At 52.2% G+C, this 26952-nt stretch overlaps 3 protein-coding genes across 5 annotated transcripts in view; 1 reads left to right on the forward strand and 2 right to left on the reverse strand.

Annotated features, from left to right (window-relative positions):
• Positions 1–3967: 3967 nt before the first annotated feature.
• MED29 (mediator complex subunit 29) lies at positions 3968–7197 on the reverse strand. Its single transcript, XM_036894698.2, has 4 exons — positions 6931–7197; positions 6334–6392; positions 5959–6043; positions 3968–4285 (listed from the first exon to the last, which is right to left on the reverse strand). Exons 1-4 carry the CDS (start codon positions 7144–7146, stop codon positions 4043–4045), a joined length of 603 nt encoding a protein of 200 aa, XP_036750593.2. The 5' UTR covers positions 7147–7197; the 3' UTR covers positions 3968–4042.
• A 149-nt stretch (positions 7198–7346) lies between these two features.
• On the forward strand, positions 7347–12189 carry PAF1 (PAF1 homolog, Paf1/RNA polymerase II complex component). The gene is made up of 14 exons (XM_036894696.2): positions 7347–7779; positions 8395–8424; positions 8507–8599; positions 8913–9034; positions 9128–9194; positions 9278–9379; positions 9458–9563; positions 9652–9720; positions 9803–9906; positions 9990–10106; positions 10199–10327; positions 11245–11350; positions 11462–11552; positions 11631–12189. Exons 1-14 carry the CDS (start codon positions 7733–7735, stop codon positions 12044–12046), a joined length of 1599 nt encoding a protein of 532 aa, XP_036750591.1. The 5' UTR covers positions 7347–7732; the 3' UTR covers positions 12047–12189.
• A 147-nt stretch (positions 12190–12336) lies between these two features.
• SAMD4B (sterile alpha motif domain containing 4B) overlaps positions 12337–26952 on the reverse strand; it is a 36234-nt gene continuing 21618 nt past the window's right edge. The window contains exons 3-13 of one of the 3 annotated variants that reach the window (XM_036894692.2): positions 25621–26091; positions 21205–21444; positions 20566–20675; positions 20323–20409; positions 19221–19557; positions 18432–18517; positions 17823–17941; positions 17042–17240; positions 16728–16851; positions 14727–14810; positions 12337–12483 (exon numbers count right to left, since the gene is read on the reverse strand). In XM_036894692.2, coding sequence (XP_036750587.1) covers positions 12398–12483; positions 14727–14810; positions 16728–16851; positions 17042–17240; positions 17823–17941; positions 18432–18517; positions 19221–19557; positions 20323–20409; positions 20566–20675; positions 21205–21444; positions 25621–26091 — 1943 coding nt within the window. In that variant the 3' untranslated portion in view covers positions 12337–12397. Of the gene's footprint in view, positions 12484–12842; positions 14523–14726; positions 14811–16727; positions 16852–17041; positions 17241–17822; positions 17942–18431; positions 18518–19220; positions 19558–20322; positions 20410–20565; positions 20676–21204; positions 21445–25620; positions 26092–26952 lie in introns of those variants that run through there. The other 2 variants (XM_036894694.2, XM_036894695.2) reach the window with 2 other exon arrangements.

The following is a 26952-nucleotide window of genomic DNA, read 5'->3' on the forward strand; positions in this document are numbered from 1 at the left end:
CCTTCCCGGCCTCGGGCGTCCCAGGCTGGGAGGAAGTTCAGGGCGGGACTCCTCCCCGCTCCCCACGTAGCCAGCGGGAAAATCCGTGGCCCCCACGGCGGCCGGGAATCCCCTCTGGAATGACGGTGGGGAAGGGGATGGCCGGGGTCCCCCGCGAGGAGCAGGGGGGCCTGTTCTGGGCGGCAGGGGGAGGGGGGAAGGGCGGAAACCAGAGCGGCTAAAAATACAGCGAGCACTTCCGGCCGAGGGGGAGGGACGGAGAGTATAGAGTTTCCAGAAAAACAAGCGAGGACGGGAAACGCGGGGGTGTGAGAGCCGGTGCGAGTGCGCGGGCGAGCCGGGGACCGTACTCGCGGCACGTGTGTCTGGGCCGTGTGCGCGCCTGGCGACTGCCTGGGCGGGAGCGGCCGCCGAGTGAGCCGGGGGTGCGCGCTGCTGCGCGGGCCAAGCCGTGTGTGTAGGATGTTGTGTGAAGCGTGGGTGCACCGCAGGTGCGAGTTGTGTGCCCTGGAGTGACTGGGTGTGAGGGGCCTGGTGTGGCTGGCATGCCGTTGGGGAAGTAGATGTTGGGCACAAATGTGCCCAGTTTCCTGTGTGAGGTCTGCATATTTACAGTACCTCCTGGCAAGGCTGTATGAATAAACGTGTGAAACCGCCTGTGCCTTTGTGATTGACTGTAGTGTGTACTTTACCCTTGTGGGTGAGCCCAGTGTACTTAAAACTGTCTTGGAGGTGGCATTCATGAGAACGTGTGATTTACATACCTACCTGCATGTCTGTGTGTAGCTCTGAGCCTGTGTTCTGGAGGAAGCGTGTGTTAAGCCCTCAAAGGTGCTGTGAGGGAGGGCATGACTGTGCCTTCACATCTTGGAAGCAATGTATAAGCATCTGTGAGACTGCAGGCAGCTGTGGCTGTGTATAAGGCCCCTATAGCTCAGTGCGTACATAGTGTGCCCATGTCTGTCCTTATTTGGGGGTGTCACTGAGAACATGGGAGACCAGCATCTGGATGTTGTTCCACTGTAGCTCAGTCACAAGGCAGTGAAACTGGTGACCTTTGGTTCGTGACATCTAGTGTGTATGATGTGGAAGAGAGCTGGTGCATTCACTGCTACCTTGAGTCACCTCTGTGCAAAGCAGACACACACAATCACACCTGAGCAGCCTTACCTTTCCCCAGCCACAGCAGCTTTTGATAATGTTGGGCTGAGTCAGCCTGTGATGGGCAAAGTCTGCAATAGAGATTGCATGGTAGTTGGTGGTTAGAAGGGTTCTATGTTCACATGGTTGGGTTGTTCCTGTAGTTTGTGGCACTGTCATGCACTGTTCTGTAGTTTGTGGGCTCTGCTCTTCTCTGCTGGGGGGGAGGGATGTCATGTGCCTCTGTCCCAACGGTATATTGTGCCCTGTGTGCCAGTGCATCTCACATACTCCCTTCACTGCAGTGTACAGTTGTGTCCCAGGCTGTACAATCTCCCTCTGGGTCTAGTTATCTAGTAAAAACCTCTATCAAGGTCTTCCATGACAATGACCTGTACTTCTCTTAACTCTGCCCCTGTACTGTGGTTCAGTTCTCCACATTGTTCCAGACAAATCAGCACATTCCTGCCTCAGGGCCTTTGCACTTGCCATTCCTTCTCCCTGGAATGCTCTTTCCTCAAATGTCCATATGACTTTTCCCTCTTCTTCAGGACCTATCAAGGATTTTTAGACTATTAAAAAAAAAAAGAACCCTTGTCATTTAACAAATTATACATGTAACATCTATTTATAGGTCATAATAGTGAATACTCATGAACCACTACCCAACCTAAGTTCTCAAACTTTGTTTTTCCCTATATAAATTTTGCATTTATGCTAAGATTTATTCCTAAGTATTATACATTTCTGTTATTACCTTTCTCCACTTTTGATCTCACTTCTCTGCTTTTTCTTCTTGGAACTACTATGCTTTACCACAATTTACTTTCACTGGAGTATCAGTTCCAGGAAGGCTGGGATCTTTGGTTCATACTACACAGGTCTTGGCCTACACTAAAAGCTGAAAAATATCTGCTGAATGAATTTTGCTTCCTGGTGCTCTCCTTTGTTGAACTGTGCATCCATTAAGCCATTGCCCACATCTTGGTCATCTCCCTGGACATGGTTTTCGGCACCACTGGACTCTGAATTACAGCTACTGGGATGTTAGGCCTCCATATGTGTGTGATGTTGACTTCACCTCAGGGCTAGCAGTACCTCAGTCCCCTGGGGGTGTGTGTCCATGGTCTGGCGTATCTCCACCAGTATATGGCACGTGCTCCCAGACTAGAAGCCAGTGGGCTTTTCTGTGGAAGGAGTGTACTTCTGATTGCACACAGATAATTGCATCACGTTAGTTAGAGATACAACTTTACTCTTGTATTTATTGGGAGATTAAATATGGTTAAGGAGATGTGTATGGGTGCCAAGATGACAAAGACTAGATTATGATGGTCAGTTTTATGTGCCAACTTGGATACACCTACCATCCCAGCAAATACTCATCTACATGTTGCTGTGAAAGTATTTTGCAGCTGGGATTTGTGAATCCTAGATTTGGGAAAGTCAGGTTGGGGGCTGATTCAGTCAGCAGAAGGGCATAGCTGTGGCTTCCCAGAAGACATCCTGCTGCTGCGGACAGCGGTGTTAGCTACTGCTCCAGAGATGCGCTGCCCTTCCTAAGGGCCTGCCTTCGATGCTGACACTCCAGGGAGAAGGGGATGGACCTTCCCGGGGTGTACACAGCCATGTACACACATACGGCTGGCCATTTCCCTGGACTCCAGTGCCGGGACTTAGGCTCTTGGTGAATCACCTGTCTCCACAGTCTCGGGGTTTCCTTACAGATGTAGGGTCTGCATAGAAGGCCTCTGGGCGGTGACATGGGAACCAGGGCACAGAAGGTGTTAGGTGGGGCAGTCCTGCAACCAGGCTGAGTCACTTGAGCTTTTTACACCCCAACAGCTGAGCCTGGGCTGGTAACTCCGCCCTGCACTTGCCCAGGCCTGAAGGCCATGGCTGGGCTCCCTGAAGGGTGCTCTTGGGGAAGTGGGGAGCCTTGTGGGGCACTCCCTCCCCAAAGCCCCCTCCCCAAGGCCTGCTTCCCGGAGCTGGGGTCCAGGCGCCTGGGTTCTTCCCCAGGGCTGATGATTCACCTGTGCTGGGGCCTGGGCCTTTTCACTTCTCATTTGGGGCTAAAAATACAAGGACCCAGGCATCCAGCTGAGCCAGGCTTTACTATAGATTGCACAATGCCTCTGGTTTGAGTGCTGCTGACGCAGGCCCTGGGTTTGGGTGGGGGTGTGAGCTGCTCCCAGACCAGGCATGTTGAGGTCAGGGCCTAGACCCCATCCACTTCCTCTTTCCTGGGCCAAGGACCCTGGGGGCTGAGCTGACATGGGAGGTGTTGGGGATCCCTGGGCTTGGCTGTGGTCCCTGGAAATACAGCTCCTTCCTTTAGTTCCAAGTTACCCAGGGGTTCTGGTTCCTAGAATCTGGCCCCCTTTATAGATAAATTTCCAGTTAGGAGTTGGGGGCAGAAGACACCAAAGGAGGACTAGGAGAGAGTGTCAGAGACAGGGAGACACAAGACAGACAGACAGAGAGAGACAGGGACAAAAAGAGACCAAGGGAGAGACGAAAGATGCATGCAGTAGAGACATGTACGGCAACAGCTAGAAAGAGGAACAGACACCACTCCCAACATGGCCACCAGCAAGGAAGGACTGAAGTAGAGGGGCGCAGTCAGCGCTCCACACCCAGGCCACATGCGGGGAGAGCCCCTGGAAGAAGTCATCAACAGGCACAGTCCAAAGGCTACCCTGCTGGGGAGGAGGGCAGGTAGCCTGCCCAGCCCAGGCCACACCCTGTGCTCCCTGCTGGCCTCTGCTGCCCCCTGCTGGCTCCAGCTGCAGTGCTCAGGCAGGAAGAAAAGTCAGAGACAATGCGGCTTTGAGACTTTTCATTCCCTCCCAGTCCTCTCTGTCCACAGCCTGCAGGTCCCAGCGCTGCCAGCTCAGGCTCACAGGGTACCTCCGGGGCCGGTAGGCGGTGCAGGCGTCTTGCCTGTGACCTTGTTCGCACAGTCTAGCAGGGCAGTGTGAATGTCCTTGGCACAGGCTATCTGGGCTTTGATGACGGCCAGGTACTGCGGGTAGGGCAGGCTGTCAGGCTGCACGGCGTCCGGCTTGGTGGCCGTGGGCACCAGCGTTGGAGAGTGCTTGGCACTGTCACAGCTCTGTGACAGACACTCGTGTGCCAGGCGCTGTGGACAGGCAGGCAAGGTGCAGCATCAGTCTCACTCTGGGCACTCCCAACCCCACCCCAGGGCCAGCCTGGAGTAGCTTGCTTGGCCTCTGGACTCTCAAGGGTATTGGGGTCAGAGCCTGGCCCTGCCAGTCACTTGCCAGGTGACCTTGCATGAGCTGCTCCTCTCTGAGCCTGTTTCCTCCTTTGGAAAATGGGTTTAATAACTACCTCTGTTATCTCATAAGGTGAGAACAGTGTGGGAGACACGGCACAGGTCCAGCACATCACTTAAGTGCTAACTAATGAATGTGACCTACTATTGTGACCGTCCTAACCCCATGCTTGGCTGTGGCAGTAGCTTCTCTGGCACCTGCTCCTGGTTTTCCTCCTATTTTTTTTTGGATGCTCCTTCTAGATACTTCTTGCTCTACCCATGCCTTAAATGTGCCAATTCCCAGGTCCAGACTCTGCCTCTCATTCTCATGCCCCATCAGGCTCTCACCCACACACACCACTCAGTTTCCACCTGTGCACTGTGACACCACATCTGTGTCCCCTGCCACCCTTGAAATTCCAGAGCTCTCAAACCTTCCCCACTGAACTGCTCTTCTTCCTGCATCCCTGTCTCAGGGATGGCCCTTCCGTTCCCAGTAGAGTCCTGAGCTTCATCCTGGAGATTCCCCCTCAGACAGCCCGAGGGCCTGTACACAGAAAGCCTTCTGAGTATTTCTTCCATCTGCCATTCTCCACTTCCTCAGGACCCTGCCCTGGTCGAGCCTAGCCCACTGAATCCTGCCATGGCTGCCTCCATGGGCTTCCAGCCCCCAGTCTCAACCCCTCTGACCTATCTATCCCTCAGTAGCCAGAGGCCTATTTCTAACAAAAGAAATGGGTCTACGTTCTTCCCTGCTTGAATCTCCCAAGGCTTCCCAGTGCTCCCAGAGCTATATTCAAAATTCAACACGCCCCAGTGTCTACTACCCCTTGGCCAAACTAAATTTCATGGCATTCCTAAAAGGAACTTAATGCAGAAGCTGTTCCTTCTAGTGGGAACACCCTTCTACCACAACAAGATTTCTCAAATTCTGACTTTTCTTCCAAAACCCAATTCAAAATACTGAGGAAAACAATACAGACACTTGCCATGAACCTTGTACCATGTTAAGTATGTGCATGATCTTGCTGTTTTTCCCAAAAACGCATTTTCCAAAGGTCAGAGGTGGAGGTGGTCCATCTGATTTGAGAGTCCATGCTCTTAGCCACTCACCCAACTGGCAACTCCTTCTCCTCTTCCATTTTTGTTCCATCCTTGGCTTAGTTGTGTGGTTTCCACAGTAGCCTTCCCTGAGCCCCTCTCTCCCTACCCCACCCTAAGGCAGGGCCAGATGGCTTCTCTGGGCCTCCACAATCCCCTAAACTTCCCTCATTTTAATCCTAACCCCTCTGCTCATGCTTCCCCCTTTCACAGCCCTGACCACTTTTAAGCTGTCCCTATTTGGGGATGTATGTCACCCCACTGAACTGGAAGCTCTGTGAGGGCAACACTGTGTTCCCAGCATCACTTGAAGCACAGGTTTGGCCTGCAGGAGGTGCCAAGTGAGTGTGTGTCAACTGACTTGAGTGAGGGCTCCTGAAGACCTGGGCACTGGGGCAGGGTTGAGGTCACCCAATGACTAGGAGGCCCCTTACCAGGCAAAGTTCCAGCTGGTCACAGAGTGCATAAAACTCCTCCAGACACTTGTCAAAGCGCTGTATGGGTCCATCGCTGCTCTTTCTGTAGCCCAAAAAAAGGGAAGGTGACTGGAGAATGGATTTCCAATCCCTAGAACATAGTGTCTACCTAACCAAGAATCCATTAGGAAACCAGGTATAGGCCCAGAAGTCTCCAGATGGGGCCTATAAGACTTTTCCTAATAGGAGATGCAAGAAGAGCAAGGCCAGGTGTTAGGGAGCTGGGTTTGAAAAGAGGAGGAAAGGGAGGTGGGTGGCTAGGGTTCAGGGGATGAGTTTCTAAGATTTGGGTGAAGATAGGAGACCATCCCGGGGAAAAACGACTACACTCACTGTCCGTTGTCAATGTTAGTGTTCTGAATCAAGTTCTGGGCTGCAACCTTCATCAAGGTCTAGTTAAAAAAAAAAAATGCATTAGTTGGAGAAACGTTAAGTGGACACTGATGGTAGGTCTACACTCTTCCTTAAGATTCATCCAATCTCAGGCCTCCTCTTCTATTAGCGTCTATCCTCCTGTTACTCCCTAACTCCCGCTTCCAAACCTGTGTATCAATAACCTGAGAGTATTTTTCCAGAGGCCCACTCCCACCTGGGTCCTTGCCAGTAACCTCCAGGGCATACCTTACGGTCCTTCCTCACCCACCAATCACGGTCAAAAACGCTATACAAGCAAGTCCTTCCTTCAAGCTTTAACCACCAAAGCCTGGCATCTTTAAACTCCCTCCCACTCGAGTTCTGACCATTCCCGGGCTCAACTTCCGCACCGATCCCACCTCAGATTGTCAATCCGCAGAGCGCTTGGCCTCAACAGGACCAGTCTCACTCCTCTCTCCCGCTTAACGCTCTCTCCCTGTTCAAACAGCCCCTCCGTCCGAGCCCCTGTAATGGGAGAGCCAAACCCGGCTGGCTTCTTGCAGCTCCCGGCCTCACCTGTAGACTCTCCTTCAGCTGCGGGATGAGCATCTTGTAGCGCTGCACGGGGTCGAAGTCCTGCTGCTGCTGCTGCAAGAGCCCGCTCTGCGAGGGGCCCACCAGCTGTGCCGGGGCTTGCGGCTGCTGCGGGGGACCAGGCCCACCAGCCGAAACGGCGACCGACACGCCAGCTGCAGAGGAGGCCGTCGACGCCGGCTGCTGAGACGCGGACATCTTCCTCGCTCAGCGCGCCAGAAGTGCGTCACATGAGCGTCTTCTTCTTTAGGCCCTATTTGCTAATTAGCTCCGCCTTCCTAAAAGTTCGACCAATGGGAGGAAAGACTCCCAACAGTTGCCTCTCAAATTCCCCTCCCCAACAGTTCAACCAATGGGAAGAAAGAGTCCCAACACTTGACTCTCAAATCCGACTTGCAGGCTGATACGGAATCACCAATCACAAGTGAAGTTTCCACCCCCGTCCCGCCCCTTATCCAGCCGCTCGCCAATCCGGGTGGGAATCCAATCCGGACTCTATTTCCCAGAAGGTCTCGGGGCCTCTGAAGCGACCTGTCTGGTCCTCAGCGTCTTGGCGGCCGGTGGTGGAGCGAGAGCTGCGACTCCGTCCGTGGCGCTGCCTGCGCGTTTACCTGAGTCTCCGCTGGAACTCCTCTCACCAGTTCACCTCATTCCGACCCTATACCGGTGGAGAGCGGCGCCAACCCGAGCCTTGCCTCTGATTAGGCGTCCGCCGAAGCCAGCACGCTCCTCCACATCTCGCGACTCGGCAACGAGCCGTTAGGGCTGCCGTCGCCCCGTCGCCATGGCGCCCACCATTCAGACCCAGGCCCAGCGGGAGGATGGCCACAGGTAGGCGCCACGCAGCGTGGCTGTACTACTTTCCCGTACGTCTATCCAGGTTTTGGCGAGGTGGGGAGTTGGGCGCGGGTGTCTGCCTGCAACGTCTCAAATCCCCCAGCCCTGCTTCTGACGCCAAACCTCGCCCCAAGTGCCGTGGCGTCACGGAGCTCTCGCCTTTCACGAAGTCGGGCTGGTTCTTCACAGGGACCCGATGTTGTCCGTTCTCCCTTATCGTGGAGTTTAGGGATTAAGCTCTTGGAGACTTTACCCAGAAAGTACATTGAGCTTATTCCTCCAAGCATTTGGAGACCCCTTTTCCCCAAAACAATCAAGTGGTTCTTGAAGCACTCGAGAAGACATCCCCTACAAAAAGGAATGAGCACTTGGCTTCATTTGTTAAAACATTTAGGAACACTTCCTTTAAAAGGAATTGGAATACTTCACTTTCTCCATTAAAGCACTTGGAGCACCCCTACCCAAAGGGATTAGCATTTGTCACCCCCTCCCCCTCCGTCCTTTAAAAGCTTGAAAAAGCTCCCTTCACTCTCCTGTCATCCTCTCCATCTTTCTTTTCTTTTTCTCTTCTCTCCATCTTTCTATCATTGTTTTTCTCTTACCCACCAGGCCTAACTCCCACCGGACTCTACCTGAGAGGTGAGCCCCACTATTTTTCCAGGATGGGTGGGTGAGTCGGGGCTGGCAGCAGGGGCCAGGTTTTGAGCTACTGTGTTCCCAGGTCTGGAGTGGTCTGCCGAGTCAAGTACTGCAATAGCCTTCCTGACATCCCTTTTGACCCCAAATTCATCACCTATCCCTTCGACCAGAACAGGTGAGACAGATGGGGGATGGGGAAACAATTCACTTAAGAATGAGTTTCTTGAGGACAAGGACCACTTCTCGTTGACTCCTCTCTTCTCAAGGGCCTAGAACAGTACCTAGCACATAACAATAGGTGCTCCATAAACATCTGTTAGTGAATGAAGCAGTGTCTGAGTCTCTTCCCACTGGAGGAGAGCCAGCCTTGTTTCCAATATGGGGGACACTCCGAGTTCCTCTCTAGAGAAGCTTAGCCTCTGGGAAGCAGGGATGTGAGTGATAAAGCTAAAAGCAGGAAACCATGATGGGCATGTTTCCACACCCAGGTTCGTCCAGTACAAGGCAACTTCCTTGGAAAAACAGCACAAACATGACCTCCTGACTGAGCCAGACCTGGGGGTCACCATCGACCTCATCAACCCTGACACCTACCGCATCGATCCCAATGGTGTGTGGGGCAGCAGGGAGGGCCAGCTGTAGGCCAGCAAAGGCCAGGCCTGGGCCTCCCTCATGGTCCTCCTGCCCTCTTGCTCTCCTCTAGTACTCCTAGATCCAGCTGATGAGAAGCTTTTGGAAGAAGAGATTCAAGCTCCCACCAGCTCCAAGAGGTGAGGTGAGGGGGTGCTGAGTGGGGACTGGCTCTGATGGGAGGAGGGTGTGGGGTCCTAAGGTGCCTGATCCTCTACCTCAGATCCCAGCAGCATGCAAAAGTGGTGCCATGGATGAGGAAGACAGAGTACATCTCCACTGAGTTCAACCGTTACGGCATCTCCAATGAGAAGCCTGAGGTCAAGTAAGTTGTGGATAAGAGGGCAGGTGGAGGTCTCAGGTGTATTCAATGGCCCCTAAAGCTCTTTCTCTCCACTCCTAGGATTGGGGTTTCTGTGAAACAGCAGTTCACAGAGGAAGAAATATACAAAGACAGGGATAGCCAGATCACAGCCATTGAGAAGACTTTTGAGGATGCGCAAAAATCAGTAATTGAAGGACTGGGATGGAGGGAGGCAGCCAACAGTGTGGCTCCAGAGCTTTTCCTCCTTCTCACCCCATTTTTGCCCCGGCCAGATCTCTCAGCATTACAGCAAGCCCCGAGTGACACCTGTGGAGGTCATGCCTGTCTTCCCAGACTTTAAGGTCAGATGCAGGGCAGAAGCAGAGGGGATAGCCTGCCATCTCTGCCCTTCCCAATCTAACCCCAGTGCCCTCCATCCCCCAGATGTGGATCAACCCATGTGCTCAGGTAATCTTTGACTCAGACCCTGCCCCCAAGGACACAAGTGGTGCAGCTGCATTGGAGATGATGTCTCAGGCCATGATCAGGTAACTGGCCCTGTTGCCCACCCTGGCCTGCTCAATACGACGTTGTCCTTGCTCTTCACTGTTCCTCTTCTTCCCCCAACCAGAGGTATGATGGATGAGGAAGGGAACCAGTTTGTGGCCTACTTCCTGCCTGTGGAAGAGACGTTAAAGAAACGAAAACGGGACCAGGAGGAGGAGATGGACTATGCTCCAGATGATGTGTGCGTGGGTTGGGATTAGGTTTTAGATTGAGAAGTCCCTCCTTTTCTTACTTATAGGAAAGCAACTGGGCTGACCCTGTTCTCCTCCTTAGGTATGACTATAAGATTGCTCGGGAGTACAACTGGAATGTGAAGAACAAGGCTAGCAAGGGCTATGAGGAAAACTACTTCTTCATCTTCCGAGAGGGTGATGGGGTTTACTACAATGAACTGGAGACCAGGTACCTAGCACATTCCTACCTCAGATTAGCCTGGGCCTGTGCTTTAGAAGCAAGATCCTGGGGTATACGAGAACCATTTTGGAAGTCAACTGTATGTAAGGATTTGTTACGTGCATTTGGGAGCAAAAACAGCAATAACCTGCTCACACACATGGGGTGGACCTGGTTCTAACATGAGAACCCAGGAAGAATCTTTATATAACACTTTGGAGCTATTTAGAGCATTTGTGTAGGTCAGACAGCCAAGTTTCCCCTCATACTAAGAAGAGACTTCATAAGACAGAAAACATAGCCATAGCCAAAGCATGGAGTAATGCATAAAATTAAATGAAACACTGTATACCTAAGTTCAAAAATGTGACCCCCAAAACTTTCCCCTACTGGCCAAAAGTTTACTCCTTTGCCAGAGTACTTGGTTAAGGGTTGGGAAAGTGTGACCTTGAATTTCTATTTAAAGCAGACAGCACAAATTCTGGTCCCCTAAGCCAGGCAGGAAATGTAAAGACACAGTGGGCTGGTGGGGTCTGGGTGACATAGAGCTCTTGGCAACCTCCAAGGGGCACTGCAACCTAGCCTGCAAATGACTATAGATTCATACTTCGCAAAAGCCAGAAATCTAGATTAAGTGTTAGCAACTAATTCATATTAAAATCTATTTATATATGTGTCTATAGATGCATGTGTATGTATATGTACACACATTTTATAAAGTGCAGGACAACCAAACTGGTATCTTGGAGCTATCATCCTTCTCCTCTCCTGCCTCTAACACCTGAGTTTAGTTTTCTCTATTCAATCTGTATTTGGTCTCTTCTGAACCAAGTGTTGGTGAGGAAGAACCAAGACAGACCAGATCTCCCCCTGGGCATCTTTAACCACACCTTTAATACCCCTCCCCTGCCACTTGCCCACTACAGGGTCCGCCTGAGTAAGCGCCGGGCCAAGGCTGGGGTTCAGTCAGGTACCAATGCCCTGCTTGTGGTCAAACACCGGGATATGAATGAGAAGGAATTAGAAGCCCAGGTAACAAACATGACTGGCCCAGGGCAGCCATGGGGAGGGTGGTGGTGGGTGAAGAGGGACAGCGGCCCAGTAGAACTACACCCTCCTTACCCTTAACTTTGCTGGTTCCAGGAGGCACGTAAGGCCCAACTGGAGAACCACGAACCCGAGGAGGAAGAGGAAGAGGAGATGGAGACAGAAGAGAAAGAAGCTGGGGGCTCAGGTAAAGGTGGACAAGTCAAGCCCTGGGAGCCCTGGGAGGATGGGAAACTGGGTCTCACTTCTCCCCATTCCCTTACAGATGAGGAACGAGAGAAGGGTAGCAGCAGTGAGAAGGAAGGCAGTGAGGACGAGCGCTCAGGCAGTGAGAGTGAACGAGAAGAGGCTGACAGGGAAGAGGCAAGCGACAAGAGCGGCAGTGGCGAGGACGAGAGCAGTGAGGATGAGGCCCGGGCAGCCAGGGACAAGGAGGAGATCTTCGGCAGTGATGCAGATTCAGAGGACGATGCTGACTCTGATGAGGAGGACAGAGGCCGGGCCCGTGTCAGTGACAATGACTCAGACAGTGGCAGTGAAGGAGATGGCCAGAGGAGCCGCAGCCAGAGCCGGAGCCGTAGTGCCAGTCCCTTCCCCAGTGGCAGTGAGCACTCAGCCCAAGAGGATGGCAGTGAAGCCGCAGCTTCTGATTCCAGCGAAGCCGACAGCGACAGTGACTGAGGTCCAAGGCCTTTGGGCTGGTGCAGCCAGGATCGGTATGCGCAGGAAGGCACTTTTTGAGTGGTCTATTTGTGAGCCCTTTGATTGTTTGTTTCCCTTCCCTCCTCCAAACATTTGCTGTTAATAAAGCCAACTTCTCTTTACTTCCCTGCTAGGCCCTGTGGTCTTATTCTGCCACAACCTCCCTTCTCCCAACCCAACACCTACCCCAGGTGCTCAGTGGCCCCAGCTTAAGGCCAGAGACACAGCTACTAGGTTTTCCATGAAATGTAGCATAACAAAGGTCAGAATCCTTTTTGGTTTTTTTTTTCTTTTTCTTTTTCTTTTTTTTTCCAAAATAAGCCCAGACCATTAAACAAGTGAAACTCCAACAAATAAGTCTTCTCCAACAGCAAGAAAAACTGTACAGTTACTCAAAGCTGATTCTGCCAGTGGGGCTGTGGATAGAAAGGAGGGTGAAATGGCGAAGGGACTGGGAGCTGGGAGAGGCTGGAGCAGGAGAGGGTTAGGGTCCTGCCCATCAGAGTGGGGCCGCCTGCGCCCTGCACACTCTGCTGTCAGGTGGGGGGAAGGGAGCGGCTCTTGCCTCCCCTTGTGTCGGGGTTGTCCCTCATCACCTCCCTGTGTCAGGCAGAGCCAGCTCACCCTGATGGGTAGTGAACAAGCTGGAACTGGCTGGGAGGAGGTGAGGATCCATCAAGAGGGACACCCTGCTGATTCCAAACGAGGTGGCCTCTGTCCATCCCACTTCCCAGTAGTGGGAGGGAGACTGGAGAAGCCCTGGGAGCTTGAGGGGAATGAGCAAAGGCACAGAAACATGAAGGGGCCGGGGTGGGGGACTTGCATAGGTTGATGAGTGTGCAAGAGGTACATAAATAAACCTGACACCCCACCCAGCCCGGCACTGGGAGAGGAGGTGGGGACCTGGAGCAGGTCCCCAGGGCCACCCCACCCCCTGGCTTCCTCCCCTTCCCTGCACTCAGAGTTGAGGGAGGTCTAGACCAGGAGGGTAAGGGCAAGAAGGTCAGGAATGGGGCGAGAGTGCAGGGAGGGCGGTGGTTTTAAATTTTTTTTGGTTTTTTTTTTTTCCCAACATTTTGTATCTTTAATAACATACACAATGGTTACCAGCCATATTCATAACAAAAGTTATTCATAAAATGTATCTAAAAATAACATTTTTTTTCCTTTTCGGTGTGAAAAGCTTGAGAATGTCCCAGTGTGGTGGTGGTGGTGGTGTGTTGAGGGGAAGAGGGGCCTGGAATAGGGAACCCTGGCTTCCCCCCCAACAACCTGAACCCCCAATTCCTTCCCTCCACCTGGGCCCCAGCACAACCCCTCAGTAGAAACAGAGACCAGAGGGTCTGTATCACTCTTGTGGTTGGGACGAATCTCGGTTATGATATAGTGTTCCACTTAAGTGAGGTCATGACAGAATTGGGAGGGTGGGGCAGGCGCGGCAGTAGGGGAAGGTTGAAAGAAAAGTGGGTGGGGGGAAGAAACCCAAAACCAAACAATCCCCTTTCCCTATTCCTTACCCCCAAGTCTTCCGGCGACTAGACCTGGGAGTGGAGGATGTGTGGGGGAAGGGGACGTTAAGGCAACAGACTTTCTGACCTCACAGGCTGCCCTGGCTCCCACCTTCAACCTCTGTATCTGTGGAGCCGGGGCTGGGGGGAGCTGGGGAGGGCTAGGGGTTCTGGAGGAGGGGGCTCTGCCCTCTCCCCTCATAAAATTCAGGCTCCCCCTATCACCTTCTTGGCTCAGAGGGAGGCCTGGGGATTCTAAAAATGAGAGGGAATGATCAGAGAGAAAAACCGTTAAGAACTATATAAATATGTATCTTAAATAGGCCTAAGAAATTAATTGTAGAGAACCTCTGATAAATGGGGAAGAGGTGAGAGGAGGGTGACTCCTGTCCTCAGGGAATGGTAGGAATAGGAAGGAAGATGGCGAGGAAAAAGAACGGCTGCTCTCCTTACCCACCACCACCTTCTTCTCAGCTCCTCTCAAATAACATTCAGGAGAGCAGGTTATCTACCCTGCTTGTCTCTCCCCAAATGTCAGATGGTTCTGAGCAGGGCCCACAGATGGCGGGGAGGCTGCTCCCTTGGGAGGGGCAGGTGGCCAGCAGTGTGGCCAGGGAGAGATGGGGCCAGGTGGGGATGAGGGAGGGAAGGAGGGAACAGGCAGGCTAGCCAGTCCCTGCCCCCTTTATCCTGGCTGCCTCTACCTCCTCGGGCCTCAGTAGAGATCCCTCGATGGGCCTGGGAGTGAGAAAGGCGTGTGCCAATGTTAAACAAAAGTTAAAAGGGTGAGAGAGTAGAAAAATATTAGAATGTATAGCTGAGCCAGCCCACCCTCTCACTGTTGCGGAGAAGCCTGTTGGGGGTTGGCCCCCGCCCGCCGCCCAGGGAGCCTATGGGTGCGCTGGGCTGTGGGTCCCGTCAGATGGTGGAGGTTTTGTCTGTCCCATCTGTGGTAAGAAAGGAAGGGAGGAAGATCAGGAGCTGACGGAAGCCCAAGACAAGGTGCTTGGGTAGCTTGTCATCCCAGTCAGGCCCTCCCTGAAGTCCGGCCTCCCCTAGGGACCCCTCAGGATGCTCTGAGTTGCTCAGTTCAGAGGTGCAGACGCTGCTGGGTAGGTGGGAGCTGGGTCAGGGAAAGAGGAAATGCTCACCACCCAAGGCGTGTTCTGTCATGCTCAAACACAGAGACTCCAGAGTGGGATTGATCTCCAGGTCAGGCCCAGGGACTGGGCAATCTGGTGGGGGAGAGAAGAACAGAGGTGGTGAGGACTGGACTGGGACGGAGAATACATAAGGAAGATAAAAAGACCAGATGGGCTGGCACAGGGGAGAGGCTGAGAGGGATGAGAGGGTAAGAGAGGGAAGGAGAGGCAAGAGACAGACAAACAACACATGTGACACACACACATTGGGATGGAAAGTATGACCAAGTAGAGATGGACAGGCACAGGCCTGGGTGTGTCACAAAGCAGGTAGAAGCAACAATGGCGAGGGAAGAGGCTTGGAAACATGGAGAAAGCCTGACCTGCAGACAGAGGAAGGGATATGAAGCTGAGGGAGCTTCCTGGAGACTGCACACAGGCTGTGACTATTCTGGATACATACTGCACACTGCCTCAGGCACAATCTGGGCGTCTGCCCCAGGCACTGGGCAGCCCCATGCTCCCTGACTGATGGCTTGCTCTGTACTTGGTGCAGAAGCTTAATGAGAACCCTTCCCATCCCCACCTGGACTTGTTTCTGGGGAGGCCTGGCAGGTGGGGCAAATAAGGACAGCAGCCATGGGGCTTGTCCTCAAACTGCCTCTTAAAAGGGCCTCCTGTTCTGGTGTCTGGGATACAACCCGCCCATTTCCCTGGGCAGACCTGACACCACCCCAGTGCTTAAAACCCTTCCCTGGTTCCTCACTGCAATCAGGAGAAAGTCTGAGCTTTTTACCTGGATTTAGCTCCTGTTCCCACCCCCAGCCTCACCTCTCATGATCTCCCCTCTTAACCTGAGCTCAGGCCATGTGAGACCACCTATGTGTCTGCTTAACAAAAGTTTCTTAGAACTTGAGGAAGTCACCTGAATGATTCATGATGGATAAGACAGGAATAACATCAGTGCCCTGATCAGTGCAGCTGGAAGACTGGATTTGACAGTGCAGGAAAGCTGTGGGACACACAGCCCAGCACAGAGCATGCCAGTAGAACAAACTGCTCCACCTTTTTTTCTCATGCAGTTCATCCATCCAGTCATCTAACATCAATTATAGGTGCCTACCACGACCCAAGACCTGTGCAAGAAAGAACACAATGGACAGGGTCCCTGCCTTCAACAGACGGCAGTCCACATAATCTCATAAATTAAGAATCCCTACTGATTTGGCAGTTTATGACAAGAAGAGGTTAGGGTCACTTGCAAAGCTAAGACCTCTCCAAAGGCAGCCCCTTCCAGACCAGCCTTAAGTGCCTCTGCAGCCTCAGTGCCCAGCAGCAGGCCCAGCACACCCTGCTCGCTGAGGAAGGCAGCATGAGAGCCTCTCTAACCTTCCTTTGCCCACTTGGCCCTCATTCTCATCACCCTTCTCCAGGCTGGTCTGTAAGGAGAGAGAAAACTGTCCTCTCATCTCAACCACCCTTTAGTGCAGAACCTGATCCAAGAGCTAAAGTCTACCGGTTCCTGCCTGGTTACCTGGCTTTTGAAAGAATGCCAGTGGACTGACAGATAGGACTCCGCTCCACAAAAACCTCCATACTTTGACTATCTCATCTCCTTCACTCCTTCTTCACCAAGTATTTAATGATCCTCTAAAGAGACGATGACACAGACCAAGATGGACACTAAGAAGAGCCTGACATGGTGGGAGGGAGAGATGTGGAGATGCAGGGGTGGGAGTAAGGGGTGAGAGAAGACAGAGCGGGCAAGCAAGAGGGACAGATAGGAAGAGAGAGGGGGAAGGCAGGGTGTGAGAGAGAAAACTGAAACGGGGCAGGGGGATGAGTAGAAGAAAACCCATGATGTGGAGAGATGGGTGCAGAGTGGCAGGAAGTACGGGGAGAGGTGCTCAAGCAGCTAAGAAGGGATAGTGGGCATGAAACCCAGAAGGGAAAAGAAAGGGCAACTAAGGTGTTGTGGAGGCAGAGTCCCCAAGGGTGGGAGTGCCTTACCTGGAGGGAACATGAGAATGGCCTGGGGCGATGAGTGGACTGGGAGCGAATGGGTGCGCTGAACGGAGCTGCGGCTCTGACTGGGCATGCTGTTACTGCCTCCAGGGTTGGCGAACCACAAGTTCTGCAGAGGGCATGGGAAGAGAGAAAGCAGTGGGTGAGTGAGGAAGAGGTCCAGGCCTTTAGAGCCTGCAAAGGAGCCTCTCCCGTCTAAGCTGGGCCCAGATGCAAAGATAGACGGACCTCCCCAGGCACCACCACCCCAACTCCTGATACTCCAGATGATCCAGGCCCTCTGCTTTCAGTCTGCTCACCTGTCGGCCCTGGCCCCCAAGGCTGGGGCTGGTGAGGGCATGTCGTTGGGAGATGCCCCCAATGCCTGAGGGGCTCAGAAGGCCCATCCTGCCAGGCGGGAGGGCCCGGGGAGGCATTGGGAACTGCCGCTGGGTCCGCCGGGCCATCCCCATCCCCACAGAGCCAGCTATGGGGAGTGAATTGGAGCCAAACGCCCAGCTGTGAGAGAGAAGGCAGGCGTCAGTTTAGGTGGATGGGGCCCATCTGTCTACCCCTTCCTGACTGCTTAGCCCCCACCCCCACCTCCACACACACACAATCCCATGGGTAGGACAGAGTACAAACTTGCAGAGCAAGGATTCTGTCTAAGTTCTTGAATTATACATTCTGTATCATCTTGCCACAAGGGCACTCCTAGGGTAGAGATGGGAAGTGTACAGATTTCTTGACATCCACTTATAGTGGTCCTCTTAACTTCAATTCTCAAGTTATTTCTGTTTCTCGTTTGGGGTGAGAGGGGACTTCAGAGCCCTCTGCTCACAGGTGAGGAGAACAAGGGACAGCCAAGGGGCCTGCTACCAGGGCCTGCTGGTTTTGCTAGCTCAGCATCCTGTTCTAGCAGTAAGAACACCCTGATTTTCTTCTGGGGAAGTCTTCACAGGGTGACTTAATAAGGTCATCTAATGATTCAATGAGTAAAACTGGATTCCCAGCCCAGAATACAATCACCCACTAAGCACTATCTGTCAACCAACAAGGGCCCAGGGAGGGGAGGTCCCTAAGGCCTGGCCGCCTACCTACCCTTTCTGCTGTCGGTAGTTCTGCATCTCTAGTGCGGCCTTGCGTGGGAAGGTCCGGAGGAGCTTCAGCACTTGCTGTTTCCAAGACAGCAGCCGCTTCTTCTGCGTCTCCGTGAAAGCCTAGAATTAGGAGAGTGAAGCAGGGTGTGTGTGTGCTTCTTTGAGATCTGCCTTCCATTCATTTGCTCAAATATTTAGCGACTGCCTGCTCTGGGCCAGGCAATGATGGGACATGGAGGTGACCTGTATGCACGGAGCTTAAAGTGTAGTCGGGGAGAAGATACATATGCAATGCTAACTGTGATGAGTGAGTGAGGGAGAAGCATAGGAGGCACGAGACCTGATCTGTTGTGGGGGCCAGTGAGGGTGCCCCTGACGTACGACACTTGAACCGACTGAGGCCAGTGGGAGGGAAGGGGATCTGTTTCCCAGAGCAGGAATATGCAGTAAGCTCTGGGAAAGAGCTCAGGGCATCCACTGAACCCAGTGCTGGGGAGATGAGGGCTGGAGAGGTGTGTGGGGTGAGCCAGGCGGGGCCTGCTGGCTGCACAAGGAGTGTTGATCTTGAGAGCGATGAGGCAGTTCCTGGGGACCATGAAGAAGGCCTCACCTCATGAGTCAGGCACTTTTCGATGAGCTGGAGGTAACTGGTGATGTTCTCCTCGTCTGGTCGGGATACCAGCAGTTGGGTGCACACTGTTGGGCATGGGAAAGGGTGGGAGATGAGCTCAGCATGCCCTCTGCCATGCTCCGGCAGAGTAGCACAAAGGAAGGGACAGGAAACTCAGCCTGGATGAGCACCACCTGTGTGCCAAACAGGGAACCTAGCTTCTGATGATGGTAAAGCTCCCACAATAGTGCCTGGCATAAGGCAGATAGGTGGTTAGTGATACCTTTTCTCTTTTTAACTCTTGTAATAATTTCATCAGTGTGGGCATTTTTAGCCTGAGGACACTGAGGCTCAGAAAGTTTAAGTCACTTGCCTGAGGTCACACAGCTAAAAGGTTTTAGATCCAAGTGTAAAGTCTGCTATGCCATGCTGCCTTAGGGAAGGCTGAGCTAATTCTGTGCCTCACCATACTCATCCATCCTATGCACTTTAGTCCCCTGAGGGAACCAGTGGATTTGCCTTATCTGTTCACCCTGTATGTACAGTTTCCAGTGACACACTATATTACCTTCTGCTCAGAGGGTAAGGGTTATCTCCTGCCATCAGCCTGGACACACCTGGGGCAGAGGCCCTGCCACCCTTAGTCTCAGCCACTCCCTGTAGTGCTCTAGGTACCAGGGTACTTTAAAAAGCTCTCCTCCCACCATTTAACTTGGATTTGATCCCTGACGACTGGGTTCACTTGACTCCCAGTCCCAGAACTTCCTACTGGGCCTTGGATGGTCTCACCTTTGCCCATCACCCGTGTAAACTGGCTGGGGATGTCTCCATCGGCAACGGGAGCTGGAGCTGGCTCACTGCCATCAGCGGGAGCCGGAGCTGGTGGAGGGGGGTAGCTCTCTGCAGCTGGGGAGTCCTTGGACTCAGTGCCCTTGTCTATGCCGGAGTGAGCCAGGGGAGGCTCAGCACCTGGCAGTGGTGGCTCCCTCCGGCCCCCGTCCTTGGCAGCAGGGGCGGAGGCAGCAGCCACAGTGGCCTGGAGGACACAGTAGGCCTTGATGGGGGTAATGATGATCTGCTGCAGCTCCTGCAGAGCGTTCCTCAGATTCCCACCTTCCAGCACATCCTATGAGGGAAGACACAGCTGGGGTCACATGCTGACCACCATAGCTATGCAGAATGACCATACAGATGGGGTCAGACAGGGCTTGGGAGAGAGCTGGTGGGACCTTGGCGTGCAGTACCTAGAGAAGGCAGGCACGGGCACTGCAAGCCCATATATACATAGGTATATAGACACACTGCTACACGAACATTCCTTCCTCACCCCCCTTAAAGGTGGAGTCCCATGGAATTTGGAGAAGGTGGTTTAGTGCTGAGGCCTCAGGGTCCTACCAAGAAAGGAACCAGATTCAGACACAGATTCAGACCAAGACACTGATGGGGGCGTGGCTCAGAAGCTGAGTGGCAAAGAAAGGGCAAAAGGAACGCAAACTGGGGCAGACCTGGAAGGAGAGCTTGCGTGAGAACAACCAAAGGGAAAGAGAGATCATGCGCACAGGAAGATACTCTGCTCTACCAGAAAGACCAGTCAGAAACGGAAAAGCAAAAAGGGGAGAAAAGGGGTTGAGTCAACAGAGTCTGGAGACACAGACCAGGACAGACAGGGAGGGGAGCTTCCTAGCCAGAGGCAAGTGAGACCAGTGGTCCAACTAGCACTTGGTCCCCAGAGACTGGCTCCCTAGGCCTGGGGCCACTGGAGGTCAGACCTAAAGGCTGGGGAGGCCCTGAGGGGAGGCCACCCAGGCAGCAAGGCCAGCCCAGAGCCCTCAATCTACTGGAATCACTGGGCAGTCATCTGGCCTTGGAGATGGGGATACCAGGACCTCACCTTCTCCAGGGACTTGAGAACGCTCTGTCTCTCACGCAGCTTCTGGATGCTTAGGGCTATCTTGTGGCGGGCACCTTTGGTGACATTCTGTGGTAGAGGCAGAAGGGGACAGGAAACTGGAAATGGGAGGCTGAGGTACCTTGGGTGCCCCAACAAGAACCAAAGAGACAGAGGAGGGCTGGCTGCGTGCGTAATGTCAAATGTCTGCCCCCAATACCTTCCTGATGTTACCCTTGGCTTTACCTGAGACTCCAGGTGCTGCTCAGTCAGTGTCATCATCTCCTCATAGCTCATTTGTGAGAAGAGGGCTGCATACTTGTGCAAGCGGAGGCTCTTAAGCCATGAGGGCACATCTGTGGAAAAGGAGGAAGGATATGAGATCAGGAGTCTGGCCCTTGTGACCAGGCAGAGGGTTGGTTGTGGGGAGTAACCAGGCATAAACCACAGGCAACCTTAAAAGGTGCAGAAAATTGGGAGAGGTACGGGGAAGCCAAGGGTCTGTAAGCTACTACTTCTGCCCAGCCAGACCCTTGCAGGTGGCCTTCCTTGATCAGGGCATCCAAATCTCCTCAGCTGGGATGTTTAACAAGATGAGCTTACTGATAGCTCTAAAAAGTCATCAGCTACCACTGTGTCCTGGCTTCTAAGACTGGGGTGTCTGAGGGCAGAGTCTTCTCCTGCAATTAAACTGGGACCAGTGGGGGTCTCTTCTCAGTCTTGAGTCCTAAGGCAAGGGCTGTCTACTCCCCTTAGACCTTTCTCCACCTGGGTGGGGGGCTGGGGGGCTGGGGGACAGGATAGCTGGTAGAGTGGAAGCTACCCTCTCCTTTCTGTCCTCTAAGCTCCACAGAAGCCTCTCTCAGAAGCCCCATGCTACTGTACCTTTCATGCCACTGCCGTCCTCCTGGAAAGTGTTCCTGCTGGAGCCTTGCTCCTCTGTCTGCTCACTGCCAGAGGAGGCCACACTGCTCTGAGGCGAGAGGGGTGCGTGGTCGGGCGTAGTGAAAGCAGCGCGGGCCCCGAGCTCCTCTGGACTTGGCCACTCACCAGGGGCCTGGGAGCTCGTGGGGATGAGTGACATGGAGCGCTTCAGTGGGCTTGGGTGGATTTGGCAGGGGAGGCCTGGCCAGAGGGGAAGAGAGGCAGGAGGTCAGGTTTGGAGATCTGACCACAGGAGCCCATGCCCCATCAGTGCCATGGTGGGAGCTCAGCCTCAGAATCCAAAAAGGGGAAGGGACCTTGGGGTCTTAAGGGACCTATCAGATACTGTTCTCTCCCTCACCCCCAGCCCCCAATACCCAACCCAACAGCAAGTTGTCAGCCACTTCTTTGAACCTCTCTACTTCCTCTGCTAGCACCCTGGTCTGAGTCACTGGTGTCCCTTGCTGGAATTACTGCCATAGCCTCCTCACTGGTTTCTTGCCTCCTACAGTTCACTGACCTCACAAGAAGCCACGCCATTTCTTCTAAAAATGCAAATCTGACCAAGTCAGTCCCTTCTTAAACCCCACCTGTGACTTCCCTTCACAGTAAGGATAAAATTCAAACTCTTCCACACACCTACAAGGCCCTGCAGGACCTGGGCCCCGTTCACCTCTGACCTCTCATTTCCAATATCTCACTATGGGGTGAGGCCTTTCTAGCCTTTGCCTCCTCATCTACCCCCACTTGTTCCTAGAACTCTTAAGCCTATCTAGCCGGAGGACTTCTGCACTTGCTCTTTCTTCTTGTCCTCCTGATCTTAGCAGTTTGGTTCCCTCAGGTCTCATGTCTAGCAAGCATCACCTATTCTGAGGCCTTCCCTGAGTTCTGCCCCCCACCAATCCTGGTTTATCATATTACTCTGGCTTATCTTTCTCACAGTACTTGAAATGATCTTACCTAGTTACCAGTTTACTTGCTTATTAACTATACACCCCTGCTACAAGTGAAGATTTGTGACAGCAGAAACCTGTCCTGTCTTAGACATCATTATATCCTCAGTAATTACAGTGGGGCTTGGCACAGAGGAGTTGCTTCCCAGTACTTATAAAGTGCATGATGTACATAAGCTGCTTCTTCAACATCCCTGTCATTGGGTCTTACCACCTCCCAAAGATTTTTTTCCTGTACTAAGCCAAAATCAGCTACCCATGAGGCCCAGTGGCTCAGGGTGAATCCAGACCCTTTTTCACAGGGAATTTCACTCTCTCCATCCATCCCACTCCTGAGGTAGGAAGAAGGATCCAACTTAATTTTAACGATTCTCAGAATAGGGAAGGTTCCCACAGGCTTCCAGACCTTTACATGTGCTATTTCCTCTGCCTAGCTCATTGCTCTTCCACCATTACCTGCCATCTACTTCAGGTTTTATTCCTTGCTCAAGTGTTTCCTCTTGTGCGACTCTTTCCTCTCTGTTCCCTGGGCTTTGCGCCTCCTTCATTAGCCTGCTTCTTGCAATGGTCTCTGGATGACAGCCCTGCCCAATCATTTCTGTATCCCCAGGCTCAGGAACAAGGCATGATAAACAAGAGCCCTCAGATTTCACAAAAGCCAAAAGGAAGGAACCTATGGTCTTAAGGATGCTAATGTGGCCTCTTAATTTGATACAGGTAACCCCAAGTCAAAGAAAACAAAACCAAGAAGCCTCAGCCTGGGTAGGTGAGAACACTAGGCCCAGGGAACAGAAGCCCTTGCCCTAGTTCCCACATGGGGTTGGGAGGCAGGGACAGAACCACAGCCTTGGTTCTGATAGAAAGGCTGGGATTCCTGCCAGTGCTCTACTGACACCCGGCCCAGAAGAACAACCAGCTTGGTACAGGCCCCAAAGCACCTTCCCTCATTTGTGACAATATCCATGCTCCTAGCCAGGAGGTCACCTGCGGGCAAGGGCAGTGTACCAGCCCACCCCGTTAAGGCCTGCTTCTACTCCTCTGCCCATGACCTCTGGGGTTTTCTGCTCAGGGCTCCTTCCAAGCCTCTGGACTCCCAGAAGATGGCACACTTTGGACACGGGGGGATCTGGGGCTTTTCTGCCTGTCTCGGTACCTCTGGCCTCCTCCTCCCTCCCTTCTCAGCGAAGAAAGGAGGAGGCAAGGCTGAGAAGGCAGGAAATTATCCTGACTGGAATGATCATGCAGTTCCTGAGGAGCCCTGCTTGGCTCTGCATTGGGGTGGAGGCTGGCCACAGCATAAGAACTATAAAAACAGAAATGCTGGCCAGAGATCCAGGGCCTCACTCTCTCCAAGAAACTCTGGTCTGTCACTGGCAGTACCTCAAATCCACCCTGCCTGCCCTTACAGGCCAATCTTTGCTTCCAACTCAAAACAACTTTAATGGCTTCCTGTTGCCCTCAACTGCCTGACATTGCAAAAGTTCATCCTATCCTTCAAGGCCCTCAAGAGTGTGGCCCCAACATACTGAGATCTGGAAGTCAAGACAGACCTAAGTTTAAATCCTGGCTCTGCCACTTATTAATTCTATCATCCTGGGCAAGTTGCATCATTTGCCCTCTCTGCCTTCATTTCCATGTAAAGCCCTTGGCACAGGAATAGGCACATGGTAACATAATTTCTGCTACTGCTATTACGCATTTAAATCCTTGCACCTCTCTATCCCAGCCAGACCTGTATGCCTTCAATTCACCCTGTGCCCTCTACTGGGAATGCCCAATTCCTTTCTCTCTTCTGGGTCAAACCCCCAATCCAACATTGTTCTATCTCGGTTCTTTAATATTTAATAGCTGCTGCCCCCATTGAGGAGAGGAAGAAATGTATGGGCACCTGCATGCGTGACCCCCCTGCTTGATGAGGTCACTTTCAGGTGGAGGCAGTGCAGCACAGTAGGCAAGGGTACGGGCTGTGGAGCTAGGCTGCCTGGATTTAAATTCTGGTTACACCACCTTGGGCAAGTGACTTTTCTGTGACTCAGCCAATGAGTTTATATGTATAAAGTTCTCAGAACAGCTCTTGGTAAAGATTAAACACTCAGTATAGAATAACCATTATTAATATATTCTCCCAACCTGGACCCAGAAACTGTGATGCTTTGAGACTGTAAAACAAGGTCCAATACACCCTGGATTGATAGAGATCCTGGAAATGCCCTCCTACCCCTCCACCTTCCCTGATTCTCACCAGCAACTAGGAGGGAGGCAGGTGACCAGGACATCCATATTTAACTGGGAAAGAAAGAGGCTCAGGGGGTAACTGATGCGTACCAAGTGCCATAGCTGGGCACCAGAAACCCAGGGTTCACTCCACCCAATGGCATGTAAAACATTTCACTGGCACTCTCTCCTGGCCTGCTTTAACCAGTGCCAGCCAGGGGGAACCAATCATGCTGAGGTTAAATCTTGGAAACCTCTTGCCTTGAGTAAGGTCATGTCACCTCACCAAGCTTTGGAAATGCCACTCTCCTTTATCCTGTTCATATCAACTAACATTTCAAAAACTCAGAGATACCAGCTCCTCCTGCTCACCCCAGCCTCCAGGGCACTTACTAAGAGAGCCCTTTTGAAACAACTTAGGTGGAGGATGGCCAGTGGTCAGAGGCAGGCTCTGAAATTAGAATTTGTTCTGTGTGGCTTTGAATATATGACTTTATGTCTTGAGTCTCAGTGTCTTCCTCTGTAGAATGGGGGTAATGATATGGTTGTGATGAGGATTAAATGGGATCATGTTTGAAAAGTGCTTATAGTACCCAATATCATCAATGCTCACCAAAGTTACCTACTATTACCAATGCCATGAGTTACATCTTATATGAATAGGCTTACACAGACTTCTCAGATATAACACTTTAAACTAAGGTCAGATAAAAAAATCTAGAATATCAGAGGTGGGATTTCAGATTATGGTCATTAACTCAATGCCTTCAGAGGCCAGGCAGGTATTGGACAAGCCCAAAGTAGGGTAGTAAGGGTAGAGCCCAACTGGGACACATGTGCTAGGTGGGTGGACAATATTCAACTTCATCTTACTGTTGCTACTAGGAATACAGGCCTTGAGTTGATTTTTTGACTTTTTAAGAGAAGCTAAAATCTAGATTTTTAGGGCAAGGTTCCTGATTCCTTACATTACCATAAAAGTACAAACAAACCCAAAGTTTTACTGGGTTTGGGCTTAATAAAACATGTCTGCAGGTCAGATATACCTCTGGGAATGCCAGTTCATAACCCCTGCAATGCCTCATAAAGTTGAGGCCCAGAGAGATTATGACTTGCTTAGCAACATAGAACAAGTAGAGACAGAGCCCAGTCTGACCCTTTTCAAATAGGCATGGCCTCCTGGGTGCCCACCCCACCCTCAACAGCTCACCTGGATTTGCGTTGCTCCCAATACTGTTGATAGCTGGTGGGACTGAGCTGGATGGGTGGAAGGGCACATGTCCATTTTCCCGGGGTGGCTTGTCCTGCCAGCCTGGCCCTGCTTCCCCAGGGCCCAGCTCTGCAGGACCCCCCCACTCATCTGAGCCCTGGCGTGAGTGGTAGGTGGGCTCAGGCCGGGTGCGGAAGCCACTAGCCAGCCGCTCTTCCAGGTGGCTCAGCCAGAGGGCAAGCGCGTTGCGGTCTTCCAATGTGGTGGCTGGGTGGATGAGGGCATAGGAGAGCAGTTGACGGCTCTCCTCAATGAAGGCATTGCTCTCAATTGAGTAGGCTAACACTTTCTGCAGCAGCCTCATGTACTCTGACTTGGCCTCTGTGTTGCCTGGCTGAAGCAGGGGCAGGTGGGACAGCAGTAGGGACACCACCTTCTCTTTGGACTCCTGCTGCCACTGGCTGACGATGGCTGCAGAGGGGACAAAAGGAATGTCAGGGGACCTGGGGTGGGGGACTCCTATAAACTCAGGAGAGCTGCATATGGCCTACTCCCTCAGCTTCAGTCTCCTCTCCTTTTTCTTCTCATGACTCTCAACATGTCCTTCATATAGTGAGATCAAACGTACTCACTGCTTTCAGAGTAGTTGTTCCTGGTTCTATCACTCCTACTCTCAAAAACCTGCTGTGGCTCCCGATCAGCCAAACCAGCTACTCTGGAATCTGAGCTCCTCCTGCTGTATCCCTACCCTTTACCTTCATGGTCTCTACCTCTTTTTCCCCTATCAAAACAGCCTACTTACTGACTGTGGAAAACATATAATGTAGTGATTAAAAGCTTGGGTTCTGGAATTAGATGGTCTGGACTTCCCAACTTTACTATCTGGACCTTGGGCAAGTCACCTTAAACCTCATGGAGATTTCCTCACCTGGAAAATTTTGGATAATTACAGCATCCAATTTGCAGTGTTGCTTTGAGATTTAATGAGCTAATAAAGAAAGGAAAGTGGCCTGGCATATATTAAATATATGCATATATATATAAATATATTAAATAAATGCTTGCTATTATCTTTTATCTGGTCTCTGTGCCTCTAGATCTTCTCCTTCAATCTGTCCCATACACCCAGATAGATTTATCTTCCTGAAGTTCACCAGAATGTCATGTACCAGACCAGGAGCTTACAATGGCAATCAGCACAAAGAGACTCAAGTTTAAGAACTCCTACCCCAACAATACTTTTATTTCCAAGGTACTCCCCACCTACTACTGCAGAATGACTTAGCTCAGGATATCCCCTTCTTTCCTGGGGCCCTCTTCATGCAAGCTTCT

This window comes from Manis pentadactyla, chromosome 15 (assembly GCF_030020395.1).
Source record: "Manis pentadactyla isolate mManPen7 chromosome 15, mManPen7.hap1, whole genome shotgun sequence".
Classification (NCBI taxonomy): domain Eukaryota; kingdom Metazoa; phylum Chordata; class Mammalia; order Pholidota; family Manidae; genus Manis; species Manis pentadactyla.